The sequence below is a fragment of the Dysidea avara genome, chromosome 5 (genome assembly GCF_963678975.1).
Source record: "Dysidea avara chromosome 5, odDysAvar1.4, whole genome shotgun sequence".
In the NCBI taxonomy this organism is placed as follows: Eukaryota; Metazoa; Porifera; class Demospongiae; order Dictyoceratida; family Dysideidae; genus Dysidea; species Dysidea avara.
The window spans coordinates 1,878,730-1,900,315 of NC_089276.1; the positions used below are offsets into that span (position 1 = coordinate 1,878,730).

General features: G+C 38.0%; 2 protein-coding genes across 2 annotated transcripts; both read left to right on the forward strand.

Moving 5' to 3' along the window:
* Window positions 1-3,017: 3,017 nt before the first annotated feature.
* On the forward strand, window positions 3,018-7,837 carry LOC136257089 (lysyl oxidase homolog 4-like). The gene is made up of 6 exons (XM_066050211.1): window positions 3,018-4,074; window positions 4,741-5,091; window positions 5,272-5,467; window positions 5,514-5,636; window positions 5,727-6,350; window positions 7,556-7,837. The coding sequence occupies exons 1-6, from the start codon at window positions 3,223-3,225 to the stop codon at window positions 7,576-7,578; spliced, it is 2,169 nt and encodes a 722-aa protein (XP_065906283.1). The 5' UTR covers window positions 3,018-3,222; the 3' UTR covers window positions 7,579-7,837.
* An 820-nt stretch (window positions 7,838-8,657) lies between these two features.
* Window positions 8,658-17,383, forward strand: LOC136257090 (lysyl oxidase homolog 2A-like). The gene is made up of 6 exons (XM_066050213.1): window positions 8,658-9,639; window positions 11,486-11,833; window positions 14,786-14,975; window positions 15,023-15,145; window positions 16,556-17,170; window positions 17,266-17,383. The coding sequence occupies exons 1-6, from the start codon at window positions 8,797-8,799 to the stop codon at window positions 17,286-17,288; spliced, it is 2,142 nt and encodes a 713-aa protein (XP_065906285.1). The 5' UTR covers window positions 8,658-8,796; the 3' UTR covers window positions 17,289-17,383.
* Window positions 17,384-21,586: the final 4,203 nt, after the last annotated feature.

Below are 21,586 nucleotides of genomic sequence, written 5' to 3' on the forward strand. Positions count from 1 at the left end.
GCGAAATTTTCTGATACTCTCCACTGAAGCTTTCCCCTGGCATATAGCTAGTCCAGAGTGCAAACACTCTGTATGTACAAGTTATTTTAATGTTATACATGCAAAGCATTGTTGAATGTTAATTTAATACAGCTGCTCCTTGATAGCTACCAAGGTGGAGCATTAATCAGCTGCAGATTAGCTACTTGTGTTTCAAATTTGCTGATTTACAATTCAGCTTACTAACAAAACTTTTGTCCTTGGTGTGACTACCATAATAGCTACTGGATTGTTTCTGCAGATGACTACATAATTTACAACTTCCACACTCATCATATGCTAAATCTGCATGAAGTGGTCTGGGGCATGTAAATTTTTAAAGGTGTTTCGAAGTTATCAAAGTCTGGGGAATTAACAATTTCTTCTGGGAGGGTGTTCCATAGTCTGATATTAGAAGGAGTGCCGGTATGTATTCGTTGCCAGCTGTATATATCTGATGCTATGACCCTGGGTAGATGTAAATAAATGACTGAGTAAGATATCAGTTTATTTTGAGGATTATTGATTAATTTGTAAAACATATGTAGCTTGGCTTGATTTCTTCTAGGCTCTAAAGTTGGCCAGTTCAGATAGTTCAACATTGTTGTATCACTAGCTGTTCTGCTATAGTTGTTATGCACAAACCGTGCAGACCATTTCAATTCTGTTTATATCTCCAACTCAATATGGGGACCAGACAGTTAAGTGTATTCAAGTACGAGATGGATATAAGTTGATGGTTGGAAGGTTTCTTTGCTAGAAAGCTCTGGCTTTGTTGGTTATCTTGCAGCTTGTTGATGTGTTCTGGGACTATTATTTTGTTGGGTGACTGATTCACAGATTAAATATCTTAGTGGGAGAGGAGTCAGGAGATGTCTTATGGGTGATAGTTAGACGTGTACATTTGGAAAGGTTAAAACTCATTTGCCACTTTTGTGCCTATTTAGATAAGTGAGTCTCTTTGTAACGCCACTATTGTATCTTCGGGTGTGTGAATAATTCTGTATAATTGTTAGTATTAATAATATTATTACCGGCAAAGGAAATGCCTGGGATTATTAAAGTGTCATCTGCGTACAGCTTAACATGTGATGAAACAGTGGGAGATCATTGATGTGCAGCAAAAACACAGTGCAGAGCCCTGGGGCACTCCTGACAATACATTAGCAGAACTTTATTATTATTATTATTATTGCAACTTACCAGGGACAGGCTAATAGAATAATAATAGCCTTACCAGGGAATAATAATAGCCTTACCAGGGAATAATAATAGCCTTACCAGGGAATAATAATAGTCTTACCAGGGAATAATAATAGCCTTACCAGGGAATAATAATAGCCTTACCAGGGACAGCCTTAATAGAATAATAATATTATTATTATTATTCTATTAGCCAGGGTCTGGGGATAGCTATATGTTTCTAGTCAGATTTTGAGCATCTGAGATCGAATTTTAGGTGGCAATTTTCTGTGTGCTAGCTGTCACATAAATTAATTAGCTAATAGCTACTTACAAAAGGGTCTTCCTAGGGACAGCCTATTGTGCTCATATTTTACCTATATTATGCTGCACAGTACTAGTTTTCCCCTATATGTAGCTATTATTATGCTCACATTATTTCATTGTGATAATAAGGTGTGTTATATATGAAAAGATGCCATTATACTTAACATTTAATCTGAAAAGGCTTTAAAATCATGTAGGTAATGGCAGTACTAGGTTGCAGAATTTGCTAAATTGGTTTATGTACTCAAATGTTGGGAATTCTGGTCCACATAGATATTAAGTTCAACCCTAGCTGAGATCGTGTTTGGATTTTTAGTTAATTAATGCTTATTTTTCATGGTGTGTTTTGTTTTGTTGTATGTCCCTTTATTTCATATAGCAGTCGAAAAAACAACAACATACTAAGTTTGCTGGAAAATTGAAATTGTTCAGCCTATTATCCTAGTACTATGCTTGATGCTTTCTGGCACCTATTGTGCTCTACACTATGCTGGCATAATTGTCCCCTAGACTGTCTTCCACACACATTCAAATTAGCAACTTTGATGACTAATAACTTCTGATTTAAGAAAAAGCTATTGAGTTGAAATTTGTTCAGTGGTGAGTGCCAACATATTCTATATTGCTAGAATTGGATGTGTGTGGAAGATCCCTTTTACAAATCTGGTTACAAATGTGACCATTCAGGTGGATGACTGCTCTATTAGAGTATTTTGATCCTGAAATAGTGCCCAGTTTCTGGAAACCTCAGAAATTCCCATGGAGCAGCCTGTTTCTCACTGACAAAGTCTAAGAGAACATTTGAAAACCCATCCCTCCTGGAGGAAGGCTGAGTGTGGTCCCGACCAGACATTGGGTGACCTGCAGTTTGAATCCTGTGGCTGGAGGGATTTTTTCCCTTACTTTGGCCCCTTTTCTTATTAGCTATACGCTGTTAGTCATTTAAGTCTCAGCCGAGATCTCAGCCCCTGTAATCATTGTTAGGTTAGGTAATCCAAAGGCTGCAGCACATGTTACTGTCAAACCTTCAGTGCTTATGATTATGATTGTGATATTTGGAAGGCAGCAAAATGCTGATGGTCACTGTAAAACATTAATAATAATAAATACTTTATTTATTTAAGGCTTTACAGCACAAGTGCTGAAGGTAGGTTTATAAGGAAGAAAATCCATCCCTCCTGGAGGAAGACTGAGTGTGGCCCTGACTAGACATTGGATGACCTGCAGTTTGAATCCTGGGATTTTTTTTACTTTGGCCCCTTTTCTGTTTCACCTTATTAGCTATACACTGTTAGTCTTTTAAGTCTCAGCCCTTGTAATCATTGTTAGGTTAGGTAATCCTAAGGCTGCAGCACATGTTGCTGTCAGACCTTCAGTGCTAAAGCATTAATAATAACCGAGATAATAACAATAATAAGGTGAAGTGAAAATCCGATCAGTACTACATAAATTAATCTCCAAAAATGAGAGAGAAAAAAATTAAACGGAATTCCGGAACACGTGAGCTTGACCTGAGGGGCTGACCTACCTAAACAATGAACAGCGCGAGGAACAGTGGGATTGTGATTACATCAAGATCACAGTGCAGAATTTACTAACTTTAGTAGGATACAGTGATAGAACTTGGATAGTGTAAACGTAGAACAGCAACTACACTAGTTCTCGTGTTGATCTTGTGCTGGCCGGGCGTCACTCATGGTACCGCTGATTGCAGTCGTGCTGTTAGCAACTGCAGTAAGTGCCAATCGGGAGATCAGGCTAGTTGGTGGTGATACAGTTAATCAGGGTAGAGTGGAGGTGTTAGTTAAAGGCAAATGGGGTACGATTTGTGATAATCGGTTTGGCATAAGTGACGCCCACGTCATCTGCAGGATGCTGGGTTATCCTAGCGCGCTTGTAGCTCGCCATGGTAGCCTGTATGGCTCAGGCAAGGGAAAGATTTGGATAGACCAATTGGGATGTACAGGCAGAGAAGACAGTGTCCTTGATTGTGACATGAGTGAACTGGGGGTCAACAATTGTGACCATGGAGAAGATGCTGGCGTGGTGTGCAACAGATATTATGCTCCACTAGCACGATCACTTCCTGTTCGACTGACCTGTCCATACAATCAGACTTGTAATAACATTGCCAGAAAACGTGGTCCTGATCCAGGAGAATGTACCCCACTTGTACATGTTGAGGGGATTGTTGAAGTTTACTATAATGAGAGATGGTGGCCAGTATCAGCTGATGAATGGGATGATGAAGATGTGAATGTGGTGTGTGGTCAACTGGGATATCCTGTGAGCTTTGGAACTGTGTCAAAATTGCCAGGACTTTTGCCACGTGGCATTAGGGTGAATAGACAGCAGAGGAAGTTATTTAAGGAAACACACTTGCAGAGAGTGACTATGATTGCTGTGGGTTGTGCAGGTACAGAAGGGGAGCTAAGATTTTGCCCTCATTATGGATGGGGTCCATTTGATAATCCTGGTGGTAAAGTAGCTACTGCAAGATGTGGATTCCATCCTCACCCATCCTGTGATGGTGAATGTCAACACCAGGTAACTAACATATACTTTGCAGTAAGTCATTCAACAATGTTCTCACAATAGATTCTCTGTCATAGTATATAGACTTTGATAACTCTAACCGATGTACTAAACCATAATAGTTTGGTACCCAACTTAGGCTAGGATTGGGGGAATTATAGATGTCAGGCGCGGTTGACCTAATTCACCACAATGCATGCATACAGCTTGCACTGTTCACATACTAATAGACTTTGTGAAATCACTTACAGCAGCTGTTATCCATTACATGTGGAAATTCACTAATTCCATTGCCCACACCATACACAATGTAAATACTAATTTATCAACTGGAATGTGCTATCAGTTTTATACACAATAACAAGCAAACTACATGATGGAAGATGGAAGTAGTGACATACAATGGAAGCTAACAAATTAAATATTTACAGGCAAATGAACTCATTTGATTTATGGTACTATAATTATGTAATTATTGTGCATGGGATATTTCTGGGCGGTGGTATAAAGTATCTACTAACCACTTTCATTTTAACAGAATGAATAAGATGCCTTCATTGAGGTACATACAGTCAAAAATTTAGTTATGTTGTATTCTGTCATCATGCACCTATGCATGCTATCCAGTAGTTTGTCCTTTACATTTCTTATTACACAGTATTGTGCATATCTATTCAGCCATCGTATCGTCTCAGAAGTGGAGCAATGCCATGGATGGGAAGAGTAGAGGTGTTGTATTACAATCAGTGGGGTACTGTCTGTGATGTAGCATTTAGTTACAACAGTGCTAATGTACTATGTCGATCACTTGGCTATGGAACTGCTGTCTCTATCACTGAAAGAGCTGGATATGGTCGTGGAATTAATGAGGTCTGGATGAGTTATGTAAAGTGTGATGGGACTGAGCGTTGGCTACATGACTGTCAACGCTATCCTTGGGGACGTCATGTTACTATATGTAATGATCATGCTGGAGATGTGGGGGTTGAATGTAATGCACCAGATATCTACTATGGACAGACAACACCGGTTAGTAAATATGTGTTTGAATATAAAAGAATTCAAATGGTGACAACACATTGGTAGCTTGCATCATTACATACAAAGTTCAAAAATATATGCGCATACAAGCGTGAATACATGTATATTATGTCCTACAAACTCTATTGTTTGACATGTAGAGTAATACTATGTTTGATACATCCACAGGTGCAGTTTCTTGAGACAGACAATGCCAGGGATTCGTATGGTCATTATGTTGAAGTATCTGGTCAAAATGATGAAGTGGGCTTGTTGTGTTATGATGATGACACAGATGTAATGATGGCTAAAGTATTGTGTCGATCATTGCCCAATCCTAGTTTTCTGTCAACCTTTCAAGCTAGCAGACTTAATAGCTACAAAGGTTAGCAGAGAGATTCGCTGAGAAAAAAATTTATTGCACTTTACAGGTCAGAGATATAGTGGAAAATTCATTTGTAATGGAGATGAGATGAACATTCGAGAGTGTGATATGGAGTTAAATCTAGTACCATCTTGTAATCATGGTGACCTTTTGATCAGATGTGATAAAGGTATATATATATTGTATGTATTTGTAGTGTGAGTAGATGAGTGATGAATGTAGACCACTTACTGATTTGCCTTGTCCATCTCCACTGTAGCTGTATCTGACCTTGTACCAGTTCTCTCAAAACTCAGACAGTCTCTGAGATCTCCATATACCATACACCCTACACCAATGTCTCATCTTGTGTGTGCTCGGCAGGAGGGATGTCTGGCTAGTGATGCTAACAATGCAACTTATGGTAGCATGAGAACTCTGCTTCGTTTTGATTCCCTTACAATGAATTATGGAGTGAAGGACTTTACCCCACTGCTTGATCCCAGTGAATGGATTTGGCATGCTTGTCACCATCATTATCACTCATTTGATGTATTTGTGGAATACAACTTGCTGGATCTTAATGGTACTAAGGTAGCAGAAGGTCATAAAGCTAGTTTCTGCCTTGAGGACACTGTTTGTGATTTTGGTGGATTCCGTCGGCATTTATGCTCCACTGGCATACAAGGGATCTCCAGGAATTGCGGTGATCTGTACGCTCGGCACTTGGACTGTCAATGGATAGACATCACAGGTGTACAAAGTGGAACTTATAACATACAACTTCATGTTAATCCTTACCAACTGGCAGTTGAGAGTGATTATCGTAACAACATAATCCAATGTAAAATAGTGTTAATTGTGGAGGGAGAGTATATCCGAATCATCAGCTGCTCACATTCTGGTATGTAAATTGTATGCAAGACATCCTGTTCACTTGATGATGAATTCAACCACCCACCTTTGCTTCATTAGGTTTCCGTCCACTACTAAAGTGACTGCTTTAACATATACCACCTGAAAGGCTACCTCCCGAAGAATATAATTATAATATACTTGTTTGTTTGTTTACATGTAGAGCATTAATGGGACCAACCAAATTAAAAGTATCCTGATTATCAAGGTGTCCTGATTTCTCAGGTCAGTTTACATTCTTAAGGATACCTTGGGACCATTACCAAGTGTCCAGATTATGCAGGTGTCCTTATTTTCAAGTGTTCTGATTAACAAGTTCCACTGTTTATCTATTGCTTTGCAGATGTTGCTTTAAAACATTCTAATACAGGTTGAACTACTACTCCTCTTATATGTTGTTTTTATATACGTAGAGCTGCCCATATTGTTCTCATTAAATTTCATGGCACTTTTGTCATTGCCTTGTGCCAACACAATATTTCTATATTACAAAAAGTGCATTCCTCTTCATTACCTAATGATCAGAATGTGGACCATTGTAAGTTTCACTGACAGTGTTTCACTGACAGTAAATAATTATTTTCAATAGCTTCACAAATGCACACAATATTAATTTTATTTTGGACTGAGTTTCAGAAGCTAGGGACATTGTTTCTGTACTTATTGTGCACAAGTCATTGTCTTGATGAGCTTCCAGTTATCTATTGGTATCATATCCATCTACTCCCTGTTATACAGTGCTTTCATAGATTAAGTGTGGGCTTGCATGAATGCTGTCATAGTCATTTACTCTAATACAACAGTCAAAAAATACTGATAGTCAGCTCTTGAACAAAATTTTGATTATACAGTGCTCCCTCAATTTTCCAACTCCCTTGGGACCAAGACATGTTCAGATAATCAAAAAGTAAAGCCCATTCATTTATATGCGGGACCCTGTTCAAATACACTAATAGAACATAGATGTGACAAAATACTCTAATAGAGCAGTCATTTCTACTGTTCGAATAATTAACCAAGTGTCCAGATAACAGAGGTTTGGATAATTGAGGGAACACTGTAATAGGTTTGAGTTTTGAACAGCTCTGCTAATAAGCACGACATAGGCGGCATATCAAACCTATATTAGGTAATAGCACTCACAAGTAGTTAGTCTGACATGTTGTTGAGTTACTGTTTTGTTCTGTTATACAGATCATGAAGTCCCAACATGTTGAAGCAGTATCTGATGTGTGATGTATAGACTCGGTCCTATTCTTATATCTTTCTATGAATTTGTAGTTACACAAGTTGTCATTTTGTGTAGAATGCTCATCTTTCAAGATGGACGTTCCCTTGTAATTTTTGTGGCCAATATTTGCAACAATGTAACATGGCCTCTCACATAAATGTATGAAGTTTATTTTTGTGAATTAATTTCTATTATAAAACATACTGTTAGTTATATCTCAAAAAAGTAAATAGTTATTCCACTCAGATATGCCTTACCAAGGTACGTAAGAATAGAATTATAATTATGTTTATTTTAAAAGTAACACACATTAATATGTATCTTTTGCATATGTAACTAGTTATCCACACAAAAACAGCCAAGCTGTGAAAAAAGGTGCGGCCTTAAAAAGCCTGGCAAATGTAACTAGTTATACCCCAACTCTCACAATGAAGATGGTATAATTATATCTAGTGGCTTATAATACAAAAGTAATAAGCATTTATCCTTATATATACTGCCATCTTGTACTTCAGTATAATGTCCTTACATTGACTATAGGAATATCACAGTTGAAGTATACATGTAACATACCAAAACTCTTTTTTAATTTTCTATGTTGCATGTTGTTTACTACTGACCAAATTTCAAGTCAGTGGCTTATTATTATAGTCATAGCTATAAATTTTCAAAAGTAGAGTTGGTAGCTAATTTGATGTGTACCCCTATTCACAAATCAGGTCACATACATAAGTCTACTTTATGCCACACATGTGTTAAAACAAGTGCACAACTGCACATTATGTAGTGAAGTTTCATTTTTTGAAAGGCATGCAGTTACTTCCCACCAACGAATTTCTGCTATAGCTACGGCAACGAAATTATTGATCTATAGTCAGTGTATATGGCCCGGTCAAAGTTGTACAGTTACATATGTACCTCAAACATGTCCAGATTCCAGAATGTGGTGATAATTAACTGATCTCCTTTGAAATAGGTTGAGCTTTGGCACATGTACAACATGCCATTAATTTTATGTTTTTAGTAAGTACAACGCCTAATGACGCAACAATGACGTCACATGAAGCAAGTGACAACCATTGACCACCAGCCGACCACGCAAGACACTAGACAAGTTCAGCTGGATTTGCATATAATAAGATCTCTTCCCACGTATATTTTTATACAGTAAACCAGCGAACAAGTTCGTGTTGTCTGTTGAATAATGGTGCTCTTCGTGTTCGTAGCGGCAATACTGTTTACCTCGAGTTTTGTTGTTGGTCAAGATGATGTCAGACTAGGTAACGGTGCTTCTGACTACCAGGGTAGAGTGGAGGTGTTAGTTAATCGAAAGTGGGGTACGATATGTGGCGATCAGTTTGGACTAAAAGACGCCCACGTCGTCTGCAGAATGCTAGGTTATCCTAGCGCTATTCTCGCTCGTGATCGAGCTTATTTCGGTCCAGGAAGGGGTAGAATTTGGAAAGTAAATTGCACTGGTGTGGAGGATGACATCGCTGATTGTAAATTTAGCATGGCATCAGCCAATGTGTGTGGACATGGTGAAGATGTTGGAGTAGAGTGTTACAGACCTCAACCTTCTCCACCTGTTAGACTGACCTGTCCATACAATAAGACTTGTAATAACATTGCCAGAAAACGTGGTCCTGATCCAGGAGAATGTACCCCATCTGTACATGTTGAGGGGATTGTTGAAGTTTACTATAATGAGGGATGGTGGCCAGTATCAGCTGATGAATGGGATGATGAAGATGTGAATGTGGTGTGTGGTCAACTGGGGTATCCTGTGAGCTTTGGAACTGTGTCAAAATTGATAGACCTTTTACCACGGAAAGTCCGTGTCAGTAGACAGCAGAAGAATCGATTCAAAAGGACACACCTGCGGAAAGTCACATTACAGGGCCTGGGTTGTACTGGTACAGAAAGAGATTTAAGTTTATGCCCTCATCATGGATGGGGTCCATTTGATAATCCTGGTGGTAAAGTAGCTACAGCAAAATGTGGATTCCATCCTCACCCATCCTGTGATGGTGGTGAATGTCAACAAGTAAGCCATTTAGGTACTGTATAGTGAACATGCTGCACAGCATATAGAAAGCCATACAAGTGAAATTTATTAAAGGAACCAAAGCCATAAAACATAAAACATTGGTTAGTTTGTAGTGGCATGTTTACACTAGCATCAAGAATTCATAAATAAGGGAGAGTATCTAATGATGATATAGATTCAGTACCTCTCTCTTATAAAGGCTTCACCATATTTAACACCTACGTACCAACAGTTGTTTTCTACCAGGTAGAGTTAATGGTAAACTTGTGGCAGTGTGTTTGTACAGGGAATACTGGGCATTTGATATTATGAACTCTTGCTAGCATGTACCATACTTGTGAACTCTAACTATTTGGCTATACAAGGACTCACATGTATAAACAACCTTATGATGGAGGGAAAAGTTGATGAATCAAATTTTGATAATAATATTAACCACCTCTTTTGAGGTGCTCAACCAAGTTAACCGATTCATATAATTTGACCACTTTTACTTCTATCAAAATTTCCTAGTAATAGTTAGACACTCGCAATAGGTGTCTTCGAGGATTTAAAAACCATCGGTGACGTCAATAATTACCTCGGCTGCGCCTCGGTAATTATTGACGTCACCTCAGGTTTTTAAATCCTCGAAGACGCCTATTGTGAGTGTCTAAGTGTTTTAGACAATGGCGTAGAAGCAGTGAGTTAGTATAGAGAGTTTCCAAGTTTCCATTGTAAACACCTAGGATATTTCAGCGAGCAAAAGATGTGAGGTCGCGCAAGCTCGCGCACAAGCCATGAAGCGCGAATAACTGAAGGTTTGTAAAGTCGATAAAAAGTATGTTTGAGGCATTATAGATACGTGTGAATGGCAGCAAATGGGAATGGCCAGTGCCAACATGGCTGTCTTGCATGGTCTACAGAGCGTGCTTTAATATGGCGAAGGCCACAAACTGAATTAATGGCTTGTACCACGATGGTCTATAAATCCGCTGAGCTACCCACGATAACAGCGTACCTGAGTGTAATTTCTTTGTAATAATCTGCTCGCAATCGCTTGGTGTTTACTGATGTGCGAAATACTAATTGTCCACAAAAGGCTAATTGCATTACTGTAGGCCACATTGTGGTTGTAAACAACTGTCGGGTGTCTTACTGGTTGATACCAGGTTTCTTCGCAAATAAGAGACCTCCACACATCAAACGAAACGCTGCATGTCGTTGTCTAATGTATGTTAAAGTTGTGGATAAACCTGAATCAAGAGCACTTCTATGAAAGTGTTACAACTATCACAATTCAAGAAAAATTCTGGCACCATTGAAAATATCTTAAAAACTTTTGATGTAAAATATTTTCATTGTTTAGTTTGTAAAACAAACAACAACAGAATATACATAGTAGAAATGAAATTCCAAAGGAAGCTGGATTATCATGTGTTTGAAAAGAAAGCTGCTACATTTGCACCTGTTAACCAGGTAACTGTAATAATAACTACTGCATCCAATCAAGCCCAGCAAACTCATGAGCTGGCAATGTGAAGCTCCTCGTGATTGGATGCTCACAATGTAATAAGAATTAACTGCCTCACCTAAATTCCCTTGTGGATGGTGTTGACAATAATTTGTGAATAGCTATTGTAATTCGTTTTAATTTTCATCAATGCAGACAATGACAAAAAAATAATGGTGAAAGTTTCATGATATATGGTACAACATTGAATTGCTATACATACACCCCAGTAGGTTGTGTAGGAGGTATCACTACCTGAATTTTCATAAACAAACACTGGCAAATAAATTCATTATAGAAGTGTTCTTGTGTGTGAATAGTCAGCAACGTTTATTGCATTACCTTTTATAGCCATCATATCGTCTCAGAGCTGGAGTAATGCCATGGATGGGAAGAGTAGAGGTGTTATATAACAATCAGTGGGGTACTGTCTGTGATGATGGATTTGATGATAACAGTGCTAATGTACTATGTCGATCACTTGGTTATGGTAACGTTGTTACTATTACTAAAAGAGCTGGATATGGTCGTGGAATTGGAAAGATCTGGTTAAGTGATGTAAAGTGTAATGGAACTGAATCACAACTACATGATTGTAAACATCTTCCCTGGGGTAGCACTGCTTTATGTAAAAAACATAACAGAGATGTTGGAGTTGAGTGTGGAGTGCCAGATGTCTACCATGGACGTAAACCCCCAGTGAGTATTTCTTATGGTCTGGCCATATTAAAACTGTGTGTGTGTGTGTGTGTGTGTGTGTGTGTGTGTGTGTGTGTGTGTGTGTGTGTGTGTGTGTGTGTGTGTGTGTGTGTGTGTGTGTGTGTGTGTGTGTGTGTGTGTGTGTGTGTGTGTGTGTGTGTGTGTGTGTGTGTGTGTGTGTGTGTGTGTGTGTGTGTGTGTGTGTGTGTGTGTGTGTGTGTGTGTGTGTGTGTGTGTGTGTGTGTGTGTGTGTGTGTGTGTGTGTGTGTGTGTGTGTGTGTGTGTGTGTGTGTGTGTGTGTGTGTGTGTGTGTGTGTGTGTGTGTGTGTGTGTGTGTGTGTGTGTGTGTGTGTGTGTGTGTGTGTGTGTGTGTGTGTGTGTGTGTGTGTGTGTGTGTGTGTGTGTGTGTGTGTGTGTGTGTGTGTGTGTGTGTGTGTGTGTGTGTGTGTGTGTGTGTGTGTGTGTGTGTGTGTGTGTGTGTGTGTGTGTGTGTGTGTGTGTGTGTGTGTGTGTGTGTGTGTGTGTGTGTGTGTGTGTGTGTGTGTGTGTGTGTGTGTGTGTGTGTGTGTGTGTGTGTGTGTGTGTGTGTGTGTGTGTGTGTGTGTGTGTGTGTGTGTGTGTGTGTGTGTGTGTGTGTGTGTGTGTGTGTGTGTGTGTGTGTGTGTGTGTGTGTGTGTGTGTGTGTGTGTGTGTGTGTGTGTGTGTGTGTGTGTGTGTGTGTGTGTGTGTGTGTGTGTGTGTGTGTGTGTGTGTGTGTGTGTGTGTGTGTGTGTGTGTGTGTGTGTGTGTGTGTGTGTGTGTGTGTGTGTGTGTGTGTGTGTGTGTGTGTGTGTGTGTGTGTGTGTGTGTGTGTGTGTGTGTGTGTGTGTGTGTGTGTGTGTGTGTGTGTGTGTGTGTGTGTGTGTGTGTGTGTGTGTGTGTGTGTGTGTGTGTGTGTGTGTGTGTGTGTGTGTGTGTGTGTGTGTGTGTGTGTGTGTGTGTGTGTGTGTGTGTGTGTGTGTGTGTGTGTGTGTGTGTGTGTGTGTGTGTGTGTGTGTGTGTGTGTGTGTGTGTGTGTGTGTGTGTGTGTGTGTGTGTGTGTGTGTGTGTGTGTGTGTGTGTGTGTGTGTGTGTGTGTGTGTGTGTGTGTGTGTGTGTGTGTGTGTGTGTGTGTGTGTGTGTGTGTGTGTGTGTGTGTGTGTGTGTGTGTGTGTGTGTGTGTGTGTGTGTGTGTGTGTGTGTGTAGAACACACCTAGACAATTTTCATAAATATGATTTGTCAAAGCTTGCAAGCTGAAAAAATAGATACAACACAATATGGACCAATTTCATGTCATAATCCATGCACAAAAATTATCCTAAATTTACTTGTTGATTAAATGCTTAATCCCAATATAACAAGAAGTGAAGGTATGGACCACAGCATTTCCTTTTATGGTTCATGTTATTATCCTTGCCACAGCAAAAGACACAACACCAAAACTTCCCTATTTGGTTATGTATTGGTCTATGCCATGAAATGAATAATGTTATTCAATGTTTGCTCTGTTATCATATTAGTACAAGAGCAGGTCAATGCTTTTTAAGATACTTGTAACACTGCTATAGTATCAGGGGCGTACCGAGGGGGTTTCCAGGGGTTTCAGGAAACCACTTTGAATTTTACACACTACTTGAAACAGTAAGAAATTGAAACTTCAGGTTTCCAGAATCTGGAATCTATCATGGAACAGGACACATTGCAAACTTTTATCTTAGTTAAATAATAGCTTCTCACACGATAGCAACACTTATAGCTTATGATTTTGATGAAAAGATCGAGATACTGTAATAAAGCAGTCAGGCAATATAAACTACTCTAATATAACAGTCACTTGGCTGTAGTGGAAACCACTTTTCAAAATTCCTGCGTACGCCCCTGAGTATACCGACTATAACATCAATGTGAAGTACTAGATAGTAGTAAATCTAGAGGATGATCGATGTATCACCATTAAAGATTCAATAGGAGTGTGTAATGTTGGTGCTTAGTCTATTCTAATTGGTTGGTTGAAATTTTCTTATGGTGACAATGAAATGTTTAGTAATGTTGTGTGATCTATCTTCTTAAGGTGGCGCTGAAGTAATCAAATGAAGCCTTACAAGGCCAATGGGACATCACGTTTGTGGTCATGCACGAAAAAAAACTAATAGAACAAAGCGAAGCGCTTCGAAATATTGAAAGAACCAGCTTTATCAGACTGTCAGGCTACTATTGCTGATACAAGTAACGATATTCACGTACTGACTTCATCGCCTTGTCAAAACTCTGGTAACTTCACAGCGAACAACACCAGCTGTCATCGCGTGATTACTGCTTTACGGAGCGCGCCCTGGCCAGTTACACTGTCCCACAATTCGTGAAATAACTCCATATTTACTTACCATAGACTCTCAAAATTTGGCAGAGGCACTGGTGAAGCGTTTCTTTACAGGGCTATGGAAAGATTTTTCGCGATTCGCTGTTGACGGGCGTGATATCACTTGTTGAAAAATGCGGGTTTGCATTTTAACCAGTTTCCACGTTGTTATCGTTAAAAAGGATTCCATAGAGTTGTTCTACAAGGTGAGAAACCATAAGAGCCAAGGCGGCTTAGCGCTAGGTTGTTTCTGGGGTGATTTATTTTTAAAATCGGCTCGTAAGTTCAGAGTTTAATAGCCACGAAATTAAAGCGGGTGATTTCACGGAACTTGGCATGCTAGGCTACAACATTAAAGACTATCATAAGAATCCTTTAAATGTAGACTACATGGTTCACAAGTGGAGTACTCCACCACCCTAAAATAGCTAATTAAGCACGTGGGCTAATTTTAATAGTGACAAATGGGCATTGTACGGCTTCACATAATTACTTCAGCGCCACCTTAAGCTATAGTTTGTAAAGTAGCTAACTGTAGTCTACAATGGTATTCTTACACTTTATCAATTACAGGTTCAGTTTGTGTCTACTGTCAACAACATCAATAATAACTATGTTGAAGTAGCTGTTGACAGTAACCATGGTTACGGTCTGGTGTGTTATGATGATGTAGATATGATGATGAGTAGTGTATTGTGTCGTTCACTACCTGATCCTAAATTTTTAGTAAATTACCGATCCAGCAAGCTAGCCAGTTATACAGGTTGGCTAATTTATTAAACAGCATGCTAATCACTTAGACACTTTCAGGTCAGAGGTACAAAGGAAGGTTTGTTTGCAGTGGGAGTGAACTAAACATTCGTGAATGTCACATGGACTTTCAGCCTGTAGCTAAATGTAAAAATGGAGATCTGCTAATTCATTGTGATAAAAGTTTGTGATTTTTTTGTGAGCATTTGTGCCTGGTAGCACAGACACAAATGCACGTGTGCCCGATGTAGTGTAGTGTGTGTGGTGTGTGTTTGGGTGTGTGTGTGTGTGTGTGCATGTGTGTGTGTGTAGTGAACATTTTGGTGCATAAGATCTGGTATACAATACAGAAAAGTATATTTGTGTCTACATGTGTGTCTGCACGTTCATTGTAGTGTTGGTGTACATTGTATTGTACCTAGTGTAAAACATTTGTAGTGCATACAGCTATACTTTAGTGTGTGTATACGTAGGTAATAGGTAATGGCAAGTCCAGTCAATCAAGTTTAGCTGACTTATTATTATAACTTATACAATGATATATACATATAGTGTGCTTGTTTTATAGTAAGAGTTGCTGCCATTCTAACCACTGACACTATACAGTATTTTGACAAAAGGGTAAGCTGAATCTGCTTGTGTTAGGTGTACTGGTAGTTTTGGAAGTGAATAAGTAAGTGAGTTGTTATTGAAATCATCTGTGAGCGGCTGGTAGAGCTAAGTTGAATGGTACAAAAAAGGAGAAATGGACAAGATGCGTATAAATCAATTGTGTGATCTTTACTTACCATATTGTCTCCAATTGTGGCCTGGGTGGTTGCTTCATTCATTTGACTTTTCACCCAGGCCACCACATGAAGACTGGTGACTATAATCAAGAGTACATAATACAAAATAGAGCTATTTTTATAACAGACCAACTTACAAGTTTTCCTTGAAATCAACTTTATATGTCTGTGTTGTACCAGCATATTCAACAGGTTTTAAAAGAAGTCCATAAGCATTTGTAGAATTGTCTGCACTAGGCATTTAATTGAGACCCCAGCATTTATTCAAAACCATGTGCATTTAGTTTTGCTGTAATGTTTTATACTCAAGGTCCAAGCATTTTCATGAAGGACAGGCCATAATTTGACACAATATGATAATATGTGGTAAATAACACTGACAATGTCAGTGTTGTAGTCAACACTGAAGTGTTGAAATGATTATAAGCGTATTTGTAAATAGTATCCAAACAACTTTAATTTTTGCGTAAATGCAAAGAAAGTGTCTGTTGCCATTCATACACTATCCTGACACCCAAACAATAGTTAAAGCCAACTCGTCCAGAGAATTTTATTAGCAATTCATAGTCTAGACAAGGACATATCAAAATGCCATAATGAACACCAAATGGCATCTGACAGCAGATCACAGTCTGCATCATAGCAGCACTTGCAATAATAATATTGTCTCCTCACTAATGATTCTAATGTGATAATATCATCATCAAGAGTATCAAATGCACAACACCTGACAGTGGTTACTGTACAATATGTTGAATGTCTGTTCAATGCTATTACTGGTGTATCAATCTCTTTGTGTTGTTAGGGTTACCTGATCTTGTTCCCATCCTTGCAAAGTTTGAACGTTCATTAAGAATTTTCCGGAGTTATGATTTTGCACGTATGGCTAGCCTTCGGTGTCCATTGGAGGAGAACTGTCTTGCTAGTGATGCTGTTGGCCTGCGAGGGAAAGCAGTCAGAGCATTATTGCGGTTTGACTCATTAACAATGAATTATGGCTTAAGTGATTTCACTCCAGTCCTTGACCGCAGCCAGTGGAAGTGGCATGCTTGTCATTTTCATTATCATTCCTTTGAAGTGTTTGCAGAGTATGACTTGTTGGATCTTAATGGTACAAAAGTCGCAGAAGGACACAAAGCCAGTTTCTGTCTTGAGGATAGTCAGTGTGATGGAAGCAGTCGTCGGTATCGTTGTGGGCATTCTAAACAAGGCATATCTAAGAACTGTGGTGATCTATACAGCAGAGGCTTGGATTGTCAGTGGGTAGATATCACAAATGTACCACAGGGTACCTATATATTACAACTGAATGTTAACCCTACTCAACTAGTTCGTGAGAGTGATGTCCACAATAACATCATCCAGTGTACTCTGTCTATGACCAAACGATCTTATGAGGTCAAGAAGTGTTCTCAATCTGGTAAGTACCTATAATATCTGTATTAATTCCATGAAATTGCAGGGTCTATGGAGCAAAGACTAAGCCATATTAAGTCATAATAATTTCTTTTACAGATCATGTGGTCACAGGATGCTGATGGAGGCACTAGCTGACACAAAGACTGCATAATGTTGTGCGTAGTAGTTTGTAATTTTATGATTTGTAGTTGACTATGATAAGTTTTGTTAAGAATGGTAATCCATCTATTAGTCAGGTTCACCATGTACTTTTGTTCAAATTTTATGGGGATTAGCAAACCTATACATTTTTGGAAAGCTTAGAGCATGAAGAATCTGAAAATCAATGTTTACATTCTGCAAGGTCAGCGTTTTTTAAATTTCAAATGGTAGCTAATACAGTAAAAATTCCTGCTATATTAATTTTAATTTAACATAAAAGTTCATTAATGAACTGAACAGATTCTCTGGTGACATTTTTCACATCCTTATTCGTTAGAGGTGATAGTTAATCATGAATAATTAGAAATTTTTACGAATAGAATAGAAGAGCATCCATTATGCTGCAATAACTCAGGAATAATTTTTAGCAAAAAGAATTGAGGAATATTCCAGATTAAATGGATGAGATCTATGTATAACTGGTGCAAAGTATAAGTTTGGATTCCACTGAAACAGTTCAAGGCTAAAAGCAGCACAAAATATTGAGTTACTCTAATAGAGCAGTCACATATTCCAATAAAGTAGTCAACTTTGAGTCCATAATTCTAATGTAGCAGTCACTTTTGTGACAATCCTAGATAGTATGCTTATGTTAGGCATAAATTTCAGGAGATTAGTTACTACTAGGTTTGAAAGAAAAATTGTAATTTGCATAAAACATGTTCCTTTAAAAGGTAACTTAGCAATTGGCAACTATGATTTCACCCTAAATAGATCCAAGAGTACTTTTGCACCAGTTGGTGAAATGCATTGACACAGTTAATTATGTCAAAGATAACTTTGCTCAAAATTTATGGGCCTACATAATTATTATTAGAAGGCTGAGAGCATGAAGATCAGTGAAAATCAATGCTTACATACAGATACCTACATGTTAGTCAATTAGCAGTTTGAAAATATCAGTTCATATGGTGCAAATATCTTCATATGTCAGCCTCTTACTCATGACAAACACTATTTATATGTTCTCACATCCATATAGAATCCATTGATAGCCTCTAAAGTGCTAAGAAACTTAATTTGGCAGATAGTTATTGCATGAAACAAAAAACGAATTATTAACATTGAGATGTAGGGTATAGCTATGTATTACAGCTACGTATCTACGTACATATACATATATGTATAAATATCTAATACAGTTAATTCTAAGATATGAGCCTAAAAATCATCAGTACTCTTACTGTTGTCATTTTCGATGCATTATACGTACTATATATTAGCAGGTACCATCATTCTCATGAGTTTTTATCATTTAGATACTTACTTCAGTTTTAAATTAATATTTTTTTAATATACTAGTTTTAGTTTCGTTTAGTTATAGCTACAGCTATGATATGCACAAGTGACTGTTTGGCTGTTGTATTAGGGTAACTGCTTTAGAGTAACTCGAGCAACAGCTTAGCAGCATTGGTTAGGCACAACCAAGCTCAAAAATGTCTTCAGACTAACCCCAAACTCGTTCTACAGCATTTTAAGAATTTTATGCTGACTGACAGCCAAGTACAACTTGACATACGGACTTGATTTTGCTAACTGCAGACATACAACACATGCATCATGGGCTTGCCTTTGTCTTTGTGTTCTAGTTCTCTTTGCTGACAATGCAATGCAAGGTGTCAATTCACACTATATATGGCTGTGTACGCTTATCACCAGTATTTTCCATAGCAATATGATTGATAGTTGAGACACTTCATTTCATGCTGTTCTTTGTTTGCAATGCTGTGTAATGGAAAAACATAGTTAAACATGAAGTGTAATGGCTACCACCATTTTTGCTTCATAATTGATAGTTGGTGCATGCGACCAGACATATATTTTGTCAGGTGCCCTTCTTCCTTTTGATGCAGGTTCACCAGTCATAATTATGTTACAACAACAGTCCTACCTTTAATCCCTATACTTCAGTCTAATACAGTAGTGAAAAAAGAGTGGTTGTCTATATGCTGCAGTGGACATTTAATCCCTAATTCAGTCGTGGTTATAGAATGAATGAAGTATAGGGATTAAATGGTCAATAGTATATATGCAGATGTATAGCCAACCTCACTTCTTCACAACTTCTTATAGCAATTCTCTACTTTTTGATCCCTAATCCAACTTCAAACTTTTCATTTTTCCTTCTACTCTTGTATGTTTACATCTTCATCTGTACCACACAACTATGCAAGGTAAACTATTGTAATAGTACTAGCATTTTAGCATGGAGCAGTTACTTGTAAGCCTGTCGTTAAAAACATGTTGGCTAGATATTTTATTACTGTGCCAAATGTCCTTTTTATTTTTGTCATCTTCTGGATAAGAATCACTCCATCGACAATGGCAATATTTGGATTATTTAAAGATGTGTGATATGCAATCATTCTGTCACTGGAAAGCAAATTTTCATTGGATTAACAGTTAGGTAACATAATTTTCATTATTTTCAAAGATTGTGTATCAAGTTTAACTTGTCAGTGATTGTCTATCTGGTGCATAAAATTGCTCTTGGTGATCAGAGTAAATTCACTGTTGCCAATTGTTTGTGTGAAAAGGAAACTTCCTTTTTAGGGGAGAGCTAATTCTAATTACTGTAATTTTAAAATGAAACTTGTTTCAAAATTCATCTAGTGCTAATTATGCTAAATATACGTAAGCACATTAGCAAAAAAAATGAGCTCAAAATTTGACTGCTTATAAGTGACTGCTTTATTAGAGTATCTAAATTTTCAGCTTTTTAGGTTTGAACTTTTTAAGTAGAAGTTAAATTATACTTTGCACTAGTTATAGCTACTTTGCACCAGTTATACCCAAATAATCCAGAATATTTGTTCACTATACATTATTCCTGAATTATTACAGTATAATAGGTGTTCTTCTATTCCCTTTGTAAAAACTTTTAATTATTCATGATTAACTGTCTTATCTCTAATGAATAGAGGTGTAAAAATGTCACTAGAGAACTAAAGGATTTGTTGGGTTCATTTATTAAATTTTATGTGAAATTAAACTTGATCTGTTAGAATTTTCTTATTTTATTAGCTGTCACTTTGAAATTAAAAAATGCTGACCTTGCAGGAATCTGTGCAAATGTAAACATTGATTTTCAGATTCCTCATGCTCTAAACTTTCCAAAAATGTATAGGTTTGCTAATCCCCATAAACTTTGAACGAAAGTGTATTTTTTGACATAGTGAACCTGACTATATTGTAAGCATAGGTGCAGCAACAGGAGACAAAAATAAGCATTTTTACTCTCAAGACAGAATTGTTGGCAAGCTGATTACAGTATATTATTGTACACCAGTCCATATCTTTTCATATGTACTGCATGCACACTTTTCATACAAATAGTGCATCTCTAAAAGACTGTTTGAAAAAAGATCAATGGTATTGCAGTGTTGAGAAATTAGATGGTATCAGAAACAGTTACTACAATTTAACTAAAATATAATTGCCCAGGTTTGCTGTTCGGATTTTGTCCTTGATTCTCAATAATAGTCAATTAAACCCCTCCACTTGATATGTGGGGGCTTAGCCTCTATATACACTTTGAAAACCAAGATACTCTAAGAGCAGTCTGTTATGTCAGTAGATAGACAATAGATTTTATTAACAATCAATGTTCAATTGATAGAAAACAACACTGCTTACAAGCTACAGCAATCAACTCAAAAACTAACCTTAAAAAAGTCATGTCATGACATTTAGAGTTCCGATGTGGGCGTTGAAGCAGCAGTGCAGGCATAACCATAGCAGCCTTCAATGCAATACACTCCATGGCAGAGGCTGTTCCATAATTGTGAAAAAGTTTTGATGTGCTTCTGTGATAAAAGATCTGCCAAACAGTTGTAGAAAACAGTAGCCTCCTTGCCCAAACCACCAAAAGTTGAAAAAACTAGCGGGGTGAAAGATTCACAGTCAACACTGCATATACGATCCCCATATTCTTGTTTCTTCTCGAGCTCATTTCGACGAAAAAGGGAAGCAACCCGGGTCTGACGATAATTTGGTGCATTGGGATGGAAAACCCTGACGTCAAACAATGCACCTTGTGGGATGGAAAACCCTGACGTCAAACAATGCACCTTGTCGTCTGCCCCAGAAGCCCCTTGCATGGATGTCAGCTCTTGCGGTATTACTGCAGTTAGCTGAAGATGGTGTAATTAGTTTCCCATTAAGTGGAGGTTCAACAGTAACATCATGACACACTTCTTGTAACCATTCTGCTGTT

What these genes read in the sequence shown, in the direction of transcription:
- LOC136257089 (XM_066050211.1), top strand. Translation starts at nt 3,223, where the DNA reads ATGGTACCGCTGATTGCAGTCGTGCTGTTAGCAACTGCAGTAAGTGCC. An exon ending in TTTGATCAGATGTGATAAAG is followed by an intron (nt 5,637 to 5,726) that starts GTATATATATAT and finishes TCTCCACTGTAG; the next exon opens with CTGTATCTGACCTTGTACCA. An exon ending in CATCAGCTGCTCACATTCTG is followed by an intron (nt 6,351 to 7,555) that starts GTATGTAAATTG and finishes TCTGTTATACAG; the next exon opens with ATCATGAAGTCCCAACATGT.
- LOC136257090 (XM_066050213.1), top strand. Translation starts at nt 8,797, where the DNA reads ATGGTGCTCTTCGTGTTCGTAGCGGCAATACTGTTTACCTCGAGTTTT. An exon ending in ACCATGGACGTAAACCCCCA is followed by an intron (nt 11,834 to 14,785) that starts GTGAGTATTTCT and finishes TATCAATTACAG; the next exon opens with GTTCAGTTTGTGTCTACTGT. An exon ending in CAAGAAGTGTTCTCAATCTG is followed by an intron (nt 17,171 to 17,265) that starts GTAAGTACCTAT and finishes TTTCTTTTACAG; the next exon opens with ATCATGTGGTCACAGGATGC.